The 19,918-nt window shown below is 45.8% G+C and overlaps 1 protein-coding gene across 2 annotated transcripts; it reads right to left on the bottom strand.

Annotated features, from left to right (window-relative positions):
- Nucleotides 1–430: 430 nt before the first annotated feature.
- On the bottom strand, nt 431–19,427 carry LOC144493356 (protein FAM177B). 2 transcript variants are annotated; one of them, XM_078212159.1, is made up of 6 exons: nt 18,517–18,888; nt 12,438–12,581; nt 7,019–7,165; nt 5,496–5,562; nt 2,538–2,635; nt 431–1,187 (listed from the first exon to the last, which is right to left on the bottom strand). In XM_078212159.1, the coding sequence occupies exons 3-6, from the start codon at nt 7,139–7,141 to the stop codon at nt 978–980; spliced, it is 498 nt and encodes a 165-aa protein (XP_078068285.1). In that variant the 5' UTR covers nt 7,142–7,165; nt 12,438–12,581; nt 18,517–18,888; the 3' UTR covers nt 431–977. The 2 variants fall into 2 exon arrangements, with proteins under 2 accessions (XP_078068285.1, XP_078068284.1); XM_078212158.1 differs by lacking the exon at nt 12,438–12,581 and having other exon boundaries at nt 18,517–19,427.
- Between the last annotated feature and the right edge of the window lie 491 nt (nt 19,428–19,918).

Below are 19,918 nucleotides of genomic sequence, written 5' to 3'. Positions count from 1 at the left end.
GAAGCACTTCATGATGATAGATGTCAATTATTTAACTGATCACTTTTCAGAAGGACTCTTGTGCCTAAGCTCCTTGGACTTAGATTGGCAGGAGGAGGTTGTGTCTGCCTTCCATATCAGGCAAACTGAAAATCCTATCTGCAGCGAATGTTTGGGCTTAGGTTTCCAATTAGGTCAGGCACTCAGTTGATCAAAAACAGAACGATATAGCTGCCAGGGTATCCTGAGTTATATCTCAAAAGATTAGCTAGATAACTGGTTTGCAAGTTCACACATTCTTTCAGGAGGTGACTGAAAAATGCAAAGTGCAGCTGAGCTCTGCAGACTAGCAAAACCCCAAGTTCAATCTTTGCACTTATCTCAGCTGCTTAATGGATGGTCATTATGTTGTGTTTTTATAGTGATATAAAGGTACCCAACACTCATGAGGGATTGGGTAAACACATTCATTTATTTCAACTAGGCATATAAGAACATATATACATGGAAAGAAAGCTTGAAGACATCAGCAGCAGAGCTTTGTGTGCCGTTTTCTGCTCACAGACCAAAGTGAAACTAAGACTAAATCACTCAAGTGATGGCTTGCTGCTATCCCTTAAAGGTATATTTCAACACATTACAGCTAACAATCTTCAGTAGCCCTAGACTGGAGAGGAGAGCAAAGAATGTCAGATAGAGTTCCCACTCATGATCTACATCTAATGACTGTACATGTGTGTGTGAACAGCAAGTGAGGACAGGGTCAGCTGTGATGCCCTCGATGGTCTAACAGCTTGCTAATGCTGTTAGGCTCAGACATGTAGAATGGCTATGAGGCATAGGTGGATGGTTGGCAGCTATGGGACAATAATCTGCTGTATCAGCACGCTAAATGGAAGAAGAGGGGGACTGGTGAGAAGCTTTCAATCTCAGTGTATGCCATCACCTTCAAACAAACTGTTACTGAGTCTGTTCAGGAAAAATGAATGACTGGATCATTAGTTGCTGTCCACCTTTATCTGGTCAGTAATTTCATCATTGTCTTCCAAAGCTTCATTGTCATAGGATACTGTGTGCTTTCTGTCAACTCCTGATCGTTCCACCATGTTTAAAGTCCCATATTGAGAATTTTGAATGGGGAGATGCTGTTTCTCATGCATCTGTACTTCCTGCATGACTGTCATTTCCTCACCATCTTCGTACCCTTCCTAGAAATAAACAGCAGCAACATTTTCATCTTTAAACTTTTCAAAATAACTGCATTACTTTTCTTGTTAATTTTCCATCACTCTCACCTGCATCTGTCCTCTCCTCCTCCCCCCCACGTCCTCTACTTCCTCCCCCTCCTGTCCTCTACTCCTTCCCTTCCCTGTCCTCCTCCCTCCCTCCCATGTCCTCTACTCCCTCCCCTGTCCTCCCTCCAGTCCCTGTCTCTACCCCCTCCCGTCCCTGTCTCTACTCCATCTCTCCCCTGTCTCTACTCCTTCCCTCCTCTGTCCTCTACTCCCTCCTTTCCCTGTCCTCCTCCCCTCCTCCCTCCTTTCCCTATTGCCTCCCCTGCCATGTCCTCCTTTCTCCTCTCCTCCATCTCTTTGAAATGATTTATTGTGTCACTTCTCATCCTTGTTTTGCAATTCCATGAAGCACCTTAGGAAGTTTTATTGCATTAAGGGTGCTATATAAATATAAGTTGCTGTTTAAAACAGTCTACAGATATTCTAATGATAATTGTACATTGTTTAGTGTTAACTGGTCTGTTGAACATCTATTAATGATTGTGTATGATTACTGATGTTAACCAGATTGCAGTCTTGTGGCATGGTGGATAGCATCCCAGCCTCTGAGCAAGAAACTTCTGGTTTGAGTCCCATCATATATAATAGTGTCTAATAAACTGCCTTGAATCTTTTATGCCAATACTGAAATACAATTAGCAATTTGTTATTGGTAAATCATCTCAAACATTTTATCCAAATACTGATCTACAGTTATTAATAAGTTATTGGTAAATCATCTCAAACATTTGACACCAACATAGGAAATGGAAGAGGCAATTTAGCCTTTCAAATCTGTTCCAGGATTTGATGCCCGAACAGGTTGAGTATCAATGCTATAACACATGTCAATGGCAGGCGGTATGTACAGAGAGATTCCTGGTCACCCTTGTGATGGAAAGGAAGTTGGAGCCCCTCTCATCACAGTGCATAGCTCCAGATGTGCATGTACAAATGCATGTTGCCACAGCAACTTGGATTTCCTGATTAAACTGCAATGTGCCACCACTACTGGTGTTAAATGGCCTATTATTAATCACCTACTCATTATATACTGTATTATTAATTGTATAAATCATTTGAGACAGTTTATCAACTATCTATTGATAATTGTGTTAATATGAAATAGTTTGTTGATGATCTCTTGATAACTGCCCATCAGAATTTCGTGTGAAATATTTGAGGCAGTCCATCATGAACATAATAATTCCACCTTGTTTAACTAATGATATGCAATAAAACACATCACAAATCTGGTAATTATAGTAAAAATATTTAGGTGACCTGGTCTTGAACACTGTAGTATTCATCTATTGCATACTGGTACTTTGCTGATGTCAGTCCAAACAGGTTGGCCAGTTTCCCTCCAAGAAAGTCACAGGCTAGGAGAAAAGAAATGATAAAATGTTACAGCAATGCAATTACCGTGTCACTTAAAACAAAACGTAGCAAAGGAAGCTTGCAGATTCAATCACTAGTTTGTGCTGAATAAACTAGGTCTCCTTTGCTGTGGTACAAAGAGTACAGCGATTGATGTTACAATTACACTGACACTCAACTCCCAACTACCTCGATAGGAACTTAGGAATTAGGAGCAGAAGTAGACAAATTCAGCCCTTCGTGCCTGCTCCACCATTCAATCAGATCATAGCTGATCTCTCCCTGGTCTCAAATCCACTTCCCCTCCTGCTCCCCATATCTCCTCATCCCTTTCCTATTAGAAATATATCTATCTCGTTGAAACTATTCAATGATTCAGACTCCACCGTGCTATAGAACATAGAACAGTACAGCACAGAACAGGCCCTTCGGCCCACGATGTTGTGCCGAGCTTTATCTGAAACCAAGATCAAGCTATCCCACTCCCTATCATCCTGGTGTGCTCCATCTGCCTATCCAATAACCGCTTCAATGTTCCTAAAGTGTCTGACTCCACTATCACTGCAGGCAGTTCATTCCACATCCCAACCACTCTCTGCATAAAGAACCTACCTCTGATATCCTTCCTATATCTCCCACCACGAACCCTATAGTTATGCCCCCTTGTAATAGCTCCATCCACCCGAGGAAATAGTCTTTGAACGTTCACTCTATCTATCTCCTTCATCATTTTATAAACCTCTATTAAGTCTCCCCTCAGCCTCCTCCACTCCAGAGAGAACAGCCCTAGTTCCCTCAACCTTTCCTCATAAGACCTACCCTCCAAACCAGGCAGCATCCTGGTAAATCTCCTCTGCACTCTCTCCAATGCTCCCACATCCTTCTTATAGTGAGGTGACCAGAACTGCACACAATATTCCAAATGTGGTCTCACCAAGGTCCTGTACAGTTGCAGCATAACCCCACGGCTCTTAAACTCCAACCCCCTGTTAATAAAAGCTAACACACTATAGGCCTTCTTCACCGCTCTATCCACTTGAGTGGCAACCTTTAGAGACCTGTGGATATGGACCCCAAGATCTCTCTGTTCCTCCACAGTCTTCAGAACCCTACCTTTGACCCTGTAATCCACATTTAAATTAGACCTACCAAAATGAATCACCTCACATTTATCAGGGTTAAACTCCATTTGCCATTTTTCAGCCCAGCTTTGCATCCTATCTATGTCTCTTTGCAGCCTACAACAGCCCTCCACCTCATCCACTACTCCACCAATCTTGGGGCAGCGAGTTCCACAAATTCACCACCCTCTGCAAAAAGTAGTTCATCTCACTTTTGAATCTACCACCTCTTAACCTATACCTGTGACCTCGTGTTCGAGATTGCCCCATAAGAGGAAACATTCAGAAGGGTGATTCTCCCAGCAAGCAGCACAGTGGGCCGGGCACTCAAACGGAGGCCATTTAACAGACTCCCCACTGAGCAACGTGGCCTCTGCGAGCCTTCAGACGCCAGATTTCCAAGGCCATCAGCCCCACGCCAGTAATCGGCACAAAACTGAATAAATTATTCTAATCGCGATTTACATCTAATTAGTGGGCCCAGGACTGAAGTCTCTGGGCCCCCTTGAGCTCGGTGGGGGTGGGGGTCCCACTGCCACTCTGCACTCGAGCTTGGTGACAGAGGGAGGGAGGCCAGCGATTGGGGTGGGAGGGTGGGGCCTCAGCCTGCCGGGGGTTGGGGGGAGGATCAGGACTGTGGGGGGGGGGGGGGGGGCGGGGGGTAGAGATCGAAATGGGCCGAGGGGGTCAAGACTAACAGATCAGCAAGTGCGCAGTGGCCCGCTCAGTACTATGCTGCAAACTTCTCCAGCGTGAATAGGTTCCACCCACATATCTTTAGCATGATTCACACTCGGGGTCTCTGTGATGCACAGAGTGTGGGAGATTAATTTTGAAAAAACCAACAGGAATTACTCCAGTCTTTACATGAGTTCGATACTTGGAATTTTTTTGGGAGAATTCCACCCTTGGTCTACATTTGCTTTATCAATCCTTTTTCAAATTTTATATACCTCAATCAGATCCCCTGACATCCTTCTAAACTCCAGCGAGTACAAGCCCAAACTGTTTAATCTCTCCTCAACAGTCAACCCTTTCATCCCCGGAATCAATCTGGTGAACCTCCTCTGAACTGCCTCCAATGCCACCAAATCCTTTCTCCAATAAGGAGACCAAAACTAGAACAATACTCCAGATGTGGTCTCACCAACACCCTATACAATTGCAACAACAGTTCTCTACTTTTATACTCCAGTCATAGAAATCATAGAAACCCTACAGTGCAGAAGGAGGCCATTCGGCCCATCGAGTCTGCACCGACCACAATCCCACCCAGGCCCTACCCCCACATATTTACCCGCTAATCCCTCTAACCTACACATCCCAGGACTCTAAGGGGCAATTTTTAACCTGGCCAATCAACCTAACCCGCACATCTTTGGACTGTGGGAGGAAACCGGAGCACCCAGAGGAAACCCACGCAGACACGAGGAGAATGTGCAAACTCCACACAGACAGTGACCCGAGCCGGGAATCGAACCCGGGACCCTGGAGCTGTGAAGCAGCAGTGCTAACCACTGTGCTACCGTGCCGCCCATGCTAAAGTCCTTTTGCAATAAATGCCAACATCCCATTTGCCATTTTTATTACATGCTTAAAACATCTTAAAACATCAACCACTCATTCTCTTTCCAAAGGAAACCCATTCATTCCATTTATCTCTTAAAGCATCCATCGCTCAGTCCATAACGAAACCACTCAACATTCAATTCAAGGTCTCTTGTTGCTATGTGCTACTCACTGGATAATGATGTCCTGGCAAATTTCATCATCCAAAACAGCAGGAAATGGTTCCAGGGAAGTGCGGTCTGCAAGACAATCAGTAGATGAACAAGTTACTTTCTTAAAACATTCAACCAATGAGTATTCAGGTGTATGTAGCTGCACTTTTCTTCTGTGATGCCGACTCATCAAGAAATGCATTGACATTCATGTTTCCCTTCCGAGTAAGTAATTGGAATGGGAAAGCTAGTCTTAGTAATGGTGACCATGAAACTATCGTTCATTGCTGTAAAAAGAAATCTGGTTCACTAATGTCCTTGAGGGAAGGAAATCTGCTGTCCTTACCCAGTCTGGCCTACAGGTGACTCCAGATCCACAGCAACGTGGTTGATTCTCAACTGCCTCCTGAGATGGCTCAGAAAGACACTCAGTTCCAGGATAATTAGAGAAGAGTAACAAATGCTGACTTTGCCAACAATGCTCCATTAAATAATAAAAAAAACTATGAGGTGATCCTGGACAGTGAGCTATGAGCTATCTGACACACTGCAGGGAATCCCTGACCAAATGTCCATTGTCCTTCTCTTCCTGGTTCCATTGATCTTTTGAAATATATTTTGGATTACATTTCCCATTTTTTCATTTGCCTATCTCCTTCATCATCCCATGAAGAAGAGGGTGGGCATATGGGAAGCTGGTGGTGAATACAGGCAATGGGGTGGTGAAGGTTCGGGCAGCTAATTGTGGGGTAGGCTGGGGAAACTGGCAGTTAATGAGGCACATGAGTTGCTGGGTGTAGGACAGCCAGTGGGTGAGGGAGTGCATGGGTAATGAGGGGCATGATGGGGTGAATGGGAGCGTATAGGAAGTTGGTGAAGGAGGTGTGAGAAGCTGGTGAAGGTGAATGAGATGCTGATTGAGGTGTATGGGCAGCTAGTGGGGTGTATGGGAAACTGGTGTGATGTATGGAAATATGGCTGAGAGGGATTGGAATCTGGTGGGGAGCTATGGGTATCTGGTTAGGAGGTGTATGGGAAGCGGGTGAATGAAGTCATATTGGATGCTGGTGTTATGTTTGGCTGGTTGGGAGGCAGATTGGAAGATGGTGGAGTGGTATGGGAAGCTGGTGGGAGCAAGAGTGGGAAGCTGGTGGGAGGGTTATGGGCAACTGGTGGCCTATTAGTAATGGGTGGGAATCTGGTAGGGATATGGGAGACAGATAGGGCAGCTAGTGTACAAAGGGCATGTGCACAATCCACTGCTCTAATTAAAAGTTGTTTAATTCAGTTATTGGATAATTGTTATTTTTGCTTCAGGAAATTGCTGAATTATTGGACACATGGAATCAGAAATAAAAGCAGAAACTGCTGGAAAAACGGAAGTTCTGAAGAAGAGTCATATTGGCCTGAAAACACTAATTCCATTTCTCCTTTCACAGGCATTGCTGAGTTTCTCCAGCATTTTCTGTTTTTACTTCAGATTTCCAGCATCCACAGTACTCTGCTTTGATTGATGTATTCAGATTGCTGTTGGAGCACTTACAGGATTGACTGTCTCTAATACTTTCTGCTCTTCTTCGAACTCCTCTTCAGTGCTGTATTCCTCCATGGTTTCTCCACTTGAAAAGTGAATGAGTCTCCTGGGCTCTTGTTTTCCTGCCTCCATGTCTTCAGGTTCAGCTGCCTCTGTCTTGAAGTGTAATTCAAGTGGAGATTAGATCAGTTTGCCCTGAATTCATTCTGAAGTCCCATAGTGCTGAGCGATGGAACAACAGGACACAACCTGACAGCTTTTGAGAATCTCCAGAAAGCCCCACACACATCTTCGACTCAACACCAGGCACAGACCTGGATCATCCGCAGTCCAAAGCTGTGCAGGTTAGGTTAACTGGCCATGGTAAATTGCCCCTTAGTGTCCAAAAGATATGTAGGTTAGGGGTATTAGCAGAGAAATCTGCGGGGTTACGAGGTGGGATGGGTCTGGGCAAGATGCTCTGTCGGAGAGTTGGTGCAGACTCAATGGGCCGAATGGCCTCTTTCTGCACTGTAGGGATTCTATGATCTATGATTAATCCTGTTCGAATTTTATAAGTCACATCCTGTTTTGTGAGAGCAATGACATCCAATGTGGACATTTTAGAACATTAGTATCACAGACCCAACAAAACTTCCTGCAGTTTTTAAATTGCTTTTGACGGAACGATTTACTTTCTCCACTCCAATTCTTTCAGCAGTCTGTGGGAATAATTTCGTACACAAGACCCCAGTTTTGTTATGAATTAAAGATTAATTTGAGTTTCTTAACAGTCGGAGCACTAGGACCGGCAAGTCAGACACTAAAAGGATGCAACAGGGTAATTAATTCTGTTCTTTTTTGTATTATTGATAAAGTTGTTGTGTGAAGGTTTATGTTGTTGCCCTTTTTTGAATAATGTAGGCCATGGGGACTTTGTAATGGGAAACATAGAAACTAGAAGCAGGAGTAGGCCATTCGGCTCCTCGAGCCTGCTCCACCATTCATTTTGATCATGGCTGATCATCAAATTCAATGTCCTGATCCCCCCTTCCCTCCATATCTCTTGATCCCGTTAGTCCCAAGAGCTATATCTAATTTCTTCTTGAAATCAGACATTTTGGCCTCAACTACATTCTATGGTACTGAATTCCACACATTCACCACTCTCTGGGTGAGGACATTTCTCCTCGCCTCAGTTCTAAAAGGTGTGCCCCTTATCTTCAAACTATGACCCCTAGTTCTGGACTTCCCCACCATTGAGAACATTCTTTCTGAATCTATCCTGTCGAACCCTGTTAGAATTTTATCAGTTTCCATGAGATCCCCTCACTCTTCTAAACTCCAGTGAATATAATCCTAACCAATTTAGTTTCTTCTCATACAACAGACCTGCTATCCCAGGAATCAGCCTGGTAAACCTTCGCCTGCACTCCCTCTATAGAAAGGGCATCCTTCCTCAGATAAGGACACCAAAACTGCACACAATACTCCAGATGGGGCCTCATCAATGCCCTACACAATTGCAGTAAAACATCCCTATCCCAATACTCAAATCCTCTCGCTGTGAAGGCCAACAGACCATTTGCCTTCTTTACTGTCTGCTGTACCTGTGCGCTTACTTTCAGCGACTGATGCACGAGGACTCCAAGGTCTCGTTGAGTATCAATCTCTCTCTCTCAATTTACACCCATTCAAGTAATAATCTGTCTTCCTATTATTGCTACCAAAGTGGATAACCTCACATTTATCCACATTATACTGCATCTGCCGTGCAGATGCCACACCCTCATCCTGTCCAAATCACGCTGAAGCATCTCTGCCTCCTCCTCACAGCTCACCCTCCCACCCAACTTTGTATCATCTGCAAATTTGGAGATAATGCATTCAGTTTCCTCTTCTAAATCATTAATATATAATGTGAACAGTGGGATCCTAGCACAGATCCCTGCGAATCCCACTAGTCACTGACTGCCAATCAGAAAAAGACTCATTTATGCCAATTCTTCGCTTCTTATCTGCTAACCAGCTTTCTATCCCTCTCAAGACATTACCTGAAATCCCATGTGCTTTAACTTTACATCGTAGTCTGTTATGTGAGACCTTGTCGAAAGCCTTCTCAAAGTCTAAATAAACCACATCCACTGGTTCTCCTCGGTCAACTCAAACCAGCCTCCCATTCATTGACTCTATCTACACTACCCGCTGTCTTGGCAAAGCAGCCAGCATGATTAAGGACCACACAACCCCAGACATTCTCTCTTCCACCTCCTTCCATCGGGACAAAAATACAAAGGTCTGAGGTCATGTACCAACCAACACAAGAACAGCTTCTTCCCTGCTGCCATCAGACTTTTGAACTGGCCTACCTTGCATTAAATTGGTCTTTCTCTACACCCGAGCTATGACTGTAACACTACATTCTGCATTCTCTCATTTCCTTCTCTATGAACAGTATGCTTGGTCGGTATAGTGCGCAAGAAACAATACTTTTCACTGCATACTAATACATGGGACAATAGTAAATCAAATCAAATTTTAAAAAATCAAAATCAACTCTACTAGTTATGACCTCAAAGAATTCCAATAGATTCATCAAGCATAATTTCCCTTTTGTAAATCCATGCTGACTGTCTGATTATACCACTGCCTTCCAAATGCTGAGTTCCCTGTTTTCTCTCTACCTCCCTTTGAATAGCGGGCTTACATTAGCTACCCTTCAATCTGTAGGAACTATTCCAGACTCGAAAGAATTTTGGAAAGTAAGCACCAATGGATCTACTATTTGCAGAGCCATTTCCTTAAGTACTCTGGGATGAAGATTATCAGGACTGGAGATTTATCTACCTTCAATCTCATCAATTTCCCCAAAACCATTTCTCTACTAATGCTGATTTCCTTCAGCTCGTCACTAAAACATGTTTCTCTCAGCACTTCTGGTACATTATTCATGTCTTCCTTTGTGTAGACTGAAGCAAAGTATAAATTTAATTCATCAGCCATTTTTTATTCTCTGTTTTTTATTCTCTGTGAGGCTAGGGAGGAGATTGCAGAGCCTTTGGCTTTGATCTTTGTGTCGTCATTGTCTACAGGAACAGTGCCAGAAGACTGGAGGATAGCAAATGTTGTCCCCTTGTTCAAGAAGGGGAGTAGGGACAATCCTGGTAATTATAGACCGGTGAGCCTTACTTCTGTTGTGGGCAAAGTATTGGAAAGGATTATAAGAGATAGGATTTATAATCACCTGGAAAGGAATAATTTGATTAGGGATAGTCAGCACAGTTTTGTGAAGGGTAGGTCGTGCCTCACAAACCTTATTGAGTTCTTTGAGAAGGTGACCAAAGAGGTGGATGAGGGTAAAGTGGTTGATGTGGTGTATATGGATTTCAGCAAAGCATTTGATAAGGTTCCCCATGGTCAGCTTTTGCAGAAAATACGGACACATGGGATTGAGGGTGATTTAGTGGTTTGGATCAGGAATTGGCTAGCTGTAAGAAAACAGAGGGTGGTGGTTGATGGGAAATATTCATCCTGGAGTTCAGTTACTGGTGGTGTACCGCAAGGATCTGTTTTGGGGCCATTGCTGTTTGTCATTTTTATTAATGACCTGGATGAGGGCATAGAAGGATGGATTAGTAAATTTGCGGATGACACTAAAGTCGGTGGAGTTGTGGACAGTGCGGAGGGAAGTGGCAGGTTACAGAGGGACATAGATAAGCTGCAGAGCTGGGCTGAGAGGTGGCAAATGGAGTTAAATGCTGAAAAGTGCGAGATGATTCACTTTGGAAGGAGTAACAGGAATACAGAGTACTGGGCTAATGGTAAGATACTTGGTAGTGTGGATGAACAGAGGGATCTGGGTGTCCATGTGCATAGATCCCTGAAAGTTGGCACCCAGGTTGATAGAGTTGTTAAGAAGGCGTACGGTGTGTTAGCTTTTATTGGTAGAGGGATTGAGTTTCGGAGCCAGGAGGTCATGCTGCAACTGTACAAAACTCTGGTGCGGCCGCATTTGGAGTATTGCGTACAGTTCTGGTCGCCGTATTATAGGAAAAATGTGGAAGTATTGGAAAGGGTGCAGAGGAGATTTACCAGGATGTTGCCTGATATGAAAATCGTATGAGGAAAGGCTGAGGGGCTTGAGGTTGTTTTCGTTAGAGAGAAGAAGGTTAAGAGGTGACTTAATAGAGGCATACAAGATGATCAGAGGATTAGATAGGGTGGATAGTGAGAGCCTTTTTCCTCGGATGGTGTTGGCTCGCACGAGGGGACATAGCTTTAAATTGAGGGGTGAGAGATATAGGGCAGATGTTAGAGGTAGGTTCTTTACTCAGAGAGTAGTAAGGGCATGGAATGCCTTACTGCAGCAGTAGTGGACTCCTCAACATTAAGAGCATTCAAATGGTTATTGGATAAACGTATGGATGATATTGGAATAGTGTAGATTAGAGGGGCTTTAGATTGGTTCCACTGGTTGGCGCAACATCGAGGGCCGAAGGGCCTGTACTGCACTGTAATGTTCTATGTTATGAATTCTCCTGTTTCTGACTATCAGGAGCCTATATTCGTTTTTGTTGATCATTTTCTCTTTACATACCTATAGAAACTTTTACAATCAGTTTTTATGTTCCCCACTAGCTTACTTTCATACTCTTTTTCTACTTTTAATCAATCCCTTGGTCCTTCTTTGCTGCAGTGGAGTATGAAGTGGATGTACTGTCAGAGAATGATGAGGCCATGTTGGCATAGGAAGTTTCTTTCAAATGAAGCGAAGCCTCGCTTTGCAATCCTTCTTACTTCATCCAATTGCCATAGTGCATATCGTTCCCCTCCTTGTCCAAAGATGTGCGGGTTAGGTTGATTGGCCATGCTAAAATTGCTCCTTAGTGTCCTGAGATGCGTAGATTAGAGGGATTAGTGGGTAAAATATGTAGGGATATGGGGGTAGGGCCTGGGTGGGATTGTGGTCGGTGCAGACTCGATGGGCTAAATGGCCTCTTTCTGCACTGTACGGTTTCTATGATTCTCTATGATTCATCCTCCTCCGGTGACCAGCGGATCCCAGGATACATTGGCTAGGCTCTCATTATTATAAAGCTGTGGAAGATGTAGCACAGGACTTCAAACATGGAGACCCTCTGGGACATGTACTGGAGAGGTCCCCGTGGCCTAAATAGAGAAACTATTGCTTGAGATACTCAATGGCTAACTCCAGGGTATTGTGTGTGGATCTCAGGCTCTCAGTGAAAGCCCCCGACCTTGTATGGTGGGATGGCTGAGAGAAGGGGAGGACTTATGACCCATGTTTAGAGGGCAGTATACCTTGTCACTGAGCAGCCATCCTTTAATCTCTCTTAGAGACGAAGATGGTGGGAATTGCTGACTCTCACAGGCTAAAAGCTGCGAGGATAGTGGACATTCACTAACATGAATTTATTGGTGTGGTCACCTTGACTGAGGGTAACCCTTGTCAGTATTCTTCTCTATTCACATGGGGGTGCCCTGCACCATCAGGAAGTCTAGTACCCTCCTCAGAGAGAAGATGATGGAGTCCCCTTTCTTCCTGGGCATCTCTGTCACTTCCCGGATAGTCCTGCAGATGGTAAATTATGACATGTTGCTAATGTTGCCAGCTACTGATTGAAGGAACAAGTTACAAATGAGAAAATAGCGACGGTGATCTTACTGGCACTGGGAAGATCATCCTCACCCTGGCCTGAGGCTCCAGCTCTTCCAGAAGAAAGGAGGAAAACCTTAATGAATTGAAGCCTCTACTCCTGTCTCATCCAAGATGGGATTGTTGCTTCTCAAATATCCTCTTGGAATAGGACTCTCTAAGGAGAGGCCTCCTTCCTTGTAGAGTTTCCCTCTCTGCCTCCTCTGCATTCTCTGCTCATTTGGAGAGCGAATGACAGGGCAACTAATGCCCCAAAAAAACACGGCAGTCAGCGGGAACAGTCAAACCCCTCCAGCAACTCACCACAGTGCACCACCAACTCTATCTGAGCACATATAAGCCAAAAACACGACAGCAATGGGCTGAGTGGCCCTTTAATTACTCCCAGAAGAGGGCCCAGCTCATAGCGTCATAGAGGTTTACAGCATGGAAACAGGCCCTTCGGCCCAACTTGTCCATGCCGCCCTTTTTTTTAAACCCCTAAGCTAATCCCAATTGCCCACATTTGGCCCATATCTCTCTATACCCATCGTACCCATGTAACTAAATGCTTTTTAAAATTGTACCCGCCTCTACTACTACCTCTGGCAGCTTGTTCCAGACACTCACCACCCTCTGTGTGAAAAAATTGCCCCTCTGGACACTTTTGTATCTCTCCCCTCTCACCTTAAACCTATGCCCTCTACAAAGAACAAACAAAGAACAATACAGCACAGGAACAGGCCCTTCGGCCCTCCAAGCCCGCGCCGCTCCCCAGTCCAGGATTGAATCCAGGATCCCCGCCCAATTTTCCAGCCTATCTACATACCAATATCCTATCCACCGAGCTGTCCCTCACAGCTACGATGCTTTGTTCATTACAACCTATTAACTCACCCCCACCCCCCCATTCCAGACCATGTGATCTCCAGGGAGAGGCGAAAACCCAGAGTGAAAAACCCCAGGGCCAATATGGGAAAAAAAATCTGGGAAATTCCTCTCCGACCCCCTGAGGCGATCGAAACGAGTCCAGGAGATCACAATGGCCCCGATCGGAAAGTGCTTCCCAACCCTAGTCATTTCCACTTCCACGAACACCATATGAATTCCCTGCCCCCGAGACAGGTTCCCAACTATCCGCAGTCTCGCTCTGTACTGGCACCAGCAAGATGATCATAGAATGAAGCCTTGAAACGAGAAACAAGGAACAATTAGCCCGCGCCGCTCCCTGGTCCAAACTAGACCACTCTTTTGTATCCCTCCATTCCCACTCCGTTCATATAGCTGTCTAGATAAGTCTTAAACGTTCCCAGTGTGTCCGCCTCCACCACCTTGCCCGGCAACACATTCCAGGCCCCCACGACCCTCTGTGTGAAATATGTCCTTCTGATATCTGTGTTAAACCTCCCCCCCTTCACCTTGAACCTATGACCCCTCGTGAACGTCACCACCGACCCGGGGAAAAGCTTCCCACCGTTCACCCTATCTATGCCTTTCATAATTTTATACACCTCTATTAAGTCTCCCCTCATCCTCCATCTTTCCAAGGAGAACAACCCCAGTTTCCCCAATCTCTCCTCATAACCAAGCCCCTCCATACCAGGCAACATCCTGGTAAACCTCCTCTGTACTCTCTCCAGAGCCTCCACGTCCTTCTGGTAGTGTGGCGACCAGAACTGGACGCAGTATTCCAAATGCGGCCGAACCAACGTTCTATACATCTGCAACATCAGACCCCAACTCTTATACTCTATGCCCCGTCCTATAAAGGCAAGCATGCCATATGCCTTCTTCACCACCTTCTCCACCTGTGACGTCACCTTCAAAGATCTGTGGACTTGCACACCCAGGTCCCTCTGCGTCTCTACACCCTTTATGGTTCTTCCATTTATCGTGTAGCTCCTCCCTACATTATTCCCACCAAAATGCATCACTTCGCATTTATCAGGATTGAACTCCATCTGCCATTTCCTTGCCCAAATTTCCAGCCTATCTATATCCTTCTGTAGCCTCTGACAATGTTCCTCACTATCTGCAAGTCCTGCCAGTTTTGTGTCGTCCGCAAACTTACTGATCACCCCAGTTACTCCTTCTTCCAGATCATTTATATAAATCACAAACAGCAGAGGTCCCAATACAGAGCCCTGCGGTACACCACTAGTCACAGGCCTCCAGCCGGAAAAAGACCCTTCCACTACCACCCTCTGTCTTCTATGACCAAGCCAGTTCTCCACCCATCTAGCCACCTCCCCCTTTATCCCATGGGATCCAACCTTTTTCACTAGCCTACCATGAGGGACTTTGTCTCTAGTTTTAGACTCCCCTACCTTTGGGAAAAGATAATGACTAGCTATCTGACCTGTGCCCCTCATTATTTTATAGACCTCTATAAGATCACCCCTCAGCCTCCTACGCTCCAGACCTCTCTTTATAACTCAATTCATCAAGTCCTGGTAGCATCCTAGTAAATCTTTTCTGCACTCTTTCTAGTTTAATAATATTTTTTCTGCGTTAGGATGACCAGAATTGCACAGTGTTCCAAGTGTAGCCTTACCAATGTCTTGTACAACTTCAACAAGACATTCCAACTCCTGTATTCAATGTTCTGACTGATGAAACCAAGCATGCCGAAAGCCTTCTTCACCACTCTGTGACTCCACTTTCAAGGAGATATGAACATGTACCCCTAGATCTCTTTGTTCTGTAACTCTCCCCAACGCCCTACCATTAACTGAGTAAGTCCTGCCGTGGTTCAATCTACCAAAATGCATCACCTCGCATTTGTCTAAATTAAACTCCATCTGCCATTCATCAGCCCACTGGCCCAATTGATTAAGATCCCGTTGCAATTGGAGATCACTTTCTTCACTGTCCACTATGCCACCAATCTTGGTGTCATCTGCAAACTTATTAACCATGCCCCCTATATTCTCATCCAAATCATTAATATAAATGACAAATAATTTGGAGAGGGTACAGAAAAGATTTACCAGGATGTTGCCTGGTATGGAGGGCATTAGCTATGAGGAGAGGTTGGAGAAACGTGCTTTGTTCTCACTGGAGCGACGGAGGTTGAGGGGAGACCTGATAGAAGTCTACAAGATTATGAGAGGCATGGACAGAGTGGCTAGTCAGAAGCTTTTTCCCAGGGTGCAAGCGTCAATTTCTAGGGGGCATAGGTTTAAGGTTCGAGGGGCAAGTTTTAAAAGATGTCTGAGGCAGATTTTTTACACAGAGAGTGGTGGGTGCCTGGAACTCGTTGCCGGGGGAGGTAGTGGAAGCGGATACAGTAGTGACTTTTAAGGGGCGTCTTGACAAGTACATGAATGAGATGGGAATAGAGGGATATGGTCCCCGGAAGCGTAGGGGGTTTTAGTTAAGTCAGGCAGCATGGTTGGTGCAGGCTTGGAGGGCTGAAGGGCCTGTTCCTGTGCTGTAATTTTCTTTGTTCTTTGTTCTTTATAACAGTGGGCCCAGCACTGATCCCTGAGGCACACCGCTGGTCATGATGTGGAGATGCCGGCATTGGACTGGGGTAAACACAGTAAGAAGTCTAACAACACCAGGTTAAAGTCCAACCGGTTTATTTGGTAGCAAAAGCCGCTGGTCACAGGCCTCCAGTTTGAAAAACAACTCTCTACAACCACCCTCTGGCTTCTGTCAAGCCAATTTTGTATCCATTTAGAGACCTCACCCTGGATCCTGTGAGATTTAACTTTATGCAACAAACTACCATGCGGTACCTTGTCAAAGGCCTTGCTAAAGTCCAACAGTCCAAAGATGTGCGGGTTAGATTGATTGGCCATGCTAAAATTGCCCCTTAATGTCCTGGGATGCGTAGGTTAGAGGGATTAGTGGGTAAAATATGTAGGGATATGGGGGTAGGGCCTGGGTGGGATTGTGGTCGGTGCAGACTCGATGGTCTGAATGGCCTCTTTCTGTGCTGTAGGGATTCTAAGATGTAGAGAACATCAACTGCACTGCCCTCATCTACCTTCTTGGTTACCCCTTCAAAATACTCAAATTTGTAAGACATGATTTTCCACTCACAAAGCCATGCTGACTGTCCCTAATCAGTCCTTGCGTCTCTAAATGCCTGTAAATCTTGTCTCTCAAAATACCTTCCAACAACTTACTCAACACAGATGTGAGGCTCACTGGCCTGTAGTTCCCAGGCTTTTCCCTGCAGCCCTTTTTAAACAAAGGCACAACATTTGCCACTCTCCAATCTTCAGGCACCTCACCCGTGACTATCGATGATTCAAATATCTCGGCTAGGGGACCCGCAATTTCCTCCCTAGCCTCCCACAACTGGGATACACTTCATCAGGTCCCGGGGATTTATCTACCTTGATGCGCTTTAAGACTTCCAGCACTTCATTCTCTGTAATATGTACACTCCTCAAGACATCACTATTTACTTCCCCAACTTCCCTAACATCCATGCTTTTCTCAACAGTAAATACTGATGAGAAATATTCATTTAGGATCTCACCCATCTCTTGTGGATCCGCACACAGATGACCTTGTTTATCCTTAAGAGGCCCTACTCTCTCCTTTCTGTTGATTTTACTACTGCTGTGCTGCTCCAGTTCATTGACGTCTCTGACTTCAACCTCTTTGGGCACACACAGCAGACACACTTGTTCCAACAGCACCTCCTGCCCCTCACAGCTGTAGGTGTGTCTGTGTAGTCCCACTTTTCACAACCTGAGTGTAGATAGCTTGGGATGAAGACAGCTTTGGTCAAATATCCTTTCAACAATTACTATCTAGGCCCATACACAAGGAATGGCCATTCGAGTGAAATGTCAGAGGGTATCAGACTGGAACCTGCAGGAAAGGTTAAAGAAATTCAAGCGACGTTTCCTCATGGGTTCCTTCACTGTGGGCAGGTTGCGACTTGGTTAAGGGAGGCAGACTGACTCCATCATTGCACAATGATCATAAACTAGGATGGTTTTCCCAATGGAATGTTGTGGTGCGTTTCTAACTCAGAGATTGAGAAGGCTCAGGATGCGATTCACTGGTCTCAGTCGAGTTGCCCTTAGCCAGGACATTGTGAGGAAAGGAAGCTGTATCAGCTGCTGATTGCTATGATATTTACTGCAAATTGCACATGTGTGCTTGAGTGTGTGGACAGGTGTTCCTGCTCAGCTGAAAGGGCCTTCACGTTCAAATCACTAGCTGACACATACTGTCCAGACCAGGCCCACAGTAAACAGGAGCATTTTGGTAAGGATGACAAACACTGACTGCCCCTCAACAGACAAGAAAAACACTGGGGGGTGAAAGAAAAAAAATAGCAAAAACTGCAGTCCACTTCAAACCTGAATCTCTCTATCCCTGCTTCCATTAGAAATTTACCTTAATGTGCAGTCACTGAGGCACTAATATATCCTGGAACTATGCCTAACTTCCATTCATGGCAGCGTTACATAGTTAGAGCACAAAGATGGACAAAGGTCTCATTACCTGAAACTATCGACAATTCTCAAGGAATCCAGAGGCGAAACAGTTAACACCATAGAGGTGACACATTGACTCAGAAGTTCTGTTGTTTACCCTAAAGGAGGGACTTCAAACACAGATACACAGAGTGTACTTTGTAGAGGTTCTCTGCCTGTTATTCACAGCTTGCTTTTTTTCAATCTATCCAATGCGATGGCAGGGTAATAAAGACACAACTCACAACCGAACCCTATAGGAATGGGCAGCACCAACCCGAGCCCTATAGAAATGCGATGCACTGACCTTAAGCCTATTGTAATAGATTGCACTGACCCTATAGGAATGGGCAGCACTGAACCTCCAGCTGACCTGCCGCCTCCAGCTCGCTCCCCCCCGCCCCCCCCCCAGACCCCACTCTTACCTGTTTGAGTCTCTCTCCGCCTGGCTCCATTCCCTGGGCCCAAACAGGAATAAAGCTCCAGAGGCAGAAAGATCCAAACCAGGCAGCGAAGGAAGGAGGAAGCAGATTGAAGGTGGGAATAAAGGAACCGGATTCGTGCGCCTGCGGTGCTGAGAGCAGGTTTACAAACTCCTACTCCTGCTGTGTGGGTTTATCCTCCTATTTGATCGGTTCCACTAGCCTCAGTGCCTCTGGCGGGGGTGGGTGTACAGTACACAGGACAGCTACTCCAGAGAAGGTGCTGCAGAAACTGGAGCAGCTTTGTACAGGTCAGGAAGGTGCCGAAACTCACAGGCTCGTCTCAACTCAGACAGATACATTAGCAATCCCAAGAAAAATCAATTTTAAACAAAGAATGAGTTCTGTAAAATTAGAACTTTTCCCCTCTGGGTCTGGGTGTACAGTGGGTCACCACACACTGCCCTTTCCCACTCTCGCCCTCGGTGGTGCAGTGGTTCACACACTGTCCTTTCCCACTCTGGGAAAAGGTCGTACAGTGTGCCCACACTGTCCTTCCCCCTCTGGGATTGGGTATACAGTGAGTCACACACTGTCCTTTCCCCCTCTGGGACTGGGTGGTACAGTGAGTCACACACTGTCCTTTCCCCCTGTGGGAAAAGGTCATGCAGTGTGTCCACACTGTCCTTCCCCCTCTGGGATTGGGTATACAGTGAGTCACACACTGTCCTTCCCCCTCTGGGATTGGGTATACAGTGAATCACACACTGTCCTTTCCCCCTGTGGGAAAAGGTCATGCAGTGTGTCCACACTGTCCTTCCCCCTCTGGGATTGGGTATACAGTGAGTCACACACTGTCCTTTCCCCCTCTGGGACTGGGTGGTACAGTGAGTCACACACTGTCCTTTCCCCCTGTGGGAAAAGGTCATGCAGTGTGTCCACACTGTCCTTCCCCCTCTGGGATTGGGTATACAGTGAGTCACACACTGTCCTTTCCCCCTGTGGGAAAAGGTCATGCAGTGTGCCCACACTGTCCTTCCCCCTCTGGGATTGGGTATACAGTGAGTCACACACTGTCCTTTCCCCCTCTGGGACTGGGTGGTACAGTGAGTCACACACTGTCCTTTCCCCCTCTGAGACTGGGTGTTACAATGGGTCGCACACTATCCTTTCCCCCTCTGGGACTGTGGGGTACAGTGGGTCACACACTGTCCTTTCCCCCTCTGGGATTGGGTGGTGTAGTGGGTCACACACTGTCCTTTCCCCCTCTGGGACTGGGTAGTACAGTGAGTCACGCACTGTCCTTTTCCCCTCTGGGACTGGGTAGTACAGTGGGACACACACTGACCTTTCCCCCTCTGGGACTGGGTGCACAGTGAGTCACACACTGCCCTTTCCCCCTCTG

Source organism: Mustelus asterias, chromosome 5, assembly GCF_964213995.1.
Source record: "Mustelus asterias chromosome 5, sMusAst1.hap1.1, whole genome shotgun sequence".
Taxonomy (NCBI): domain Eukaryota; kingdom Metazoa; phylum Chordata; class Chondrichthyes; order Carcharhiniformes; family Triakidae; genus Mustelus; species Mustelus asterias.
This window is presented reverse-complemented; position numbering and strand designations above follow the sequence as displayed.

Coding starts and splice junctions, on each gene's coding strand:
- LOC144493356 (XM_078212158.1), bottom strand. CDS start 18,546: ATGGAGCCAGGCGGAGAGAGACTCAAACAG. Junction 5,563..7,018: donor TATTAGAGACAGTCAATCCT/GTAAGTGCTCCA, acceptor ATTGTCTTGCAG/ACCGCACTTCCCTGGAACCA. Junction 2,636..5,495: donor TGCCAGGACATCATTATCCA/GTGAGTAGCACA, acceptor CTTTTCTCCTAG/CCTGTGACTTTCTTGGAGGG.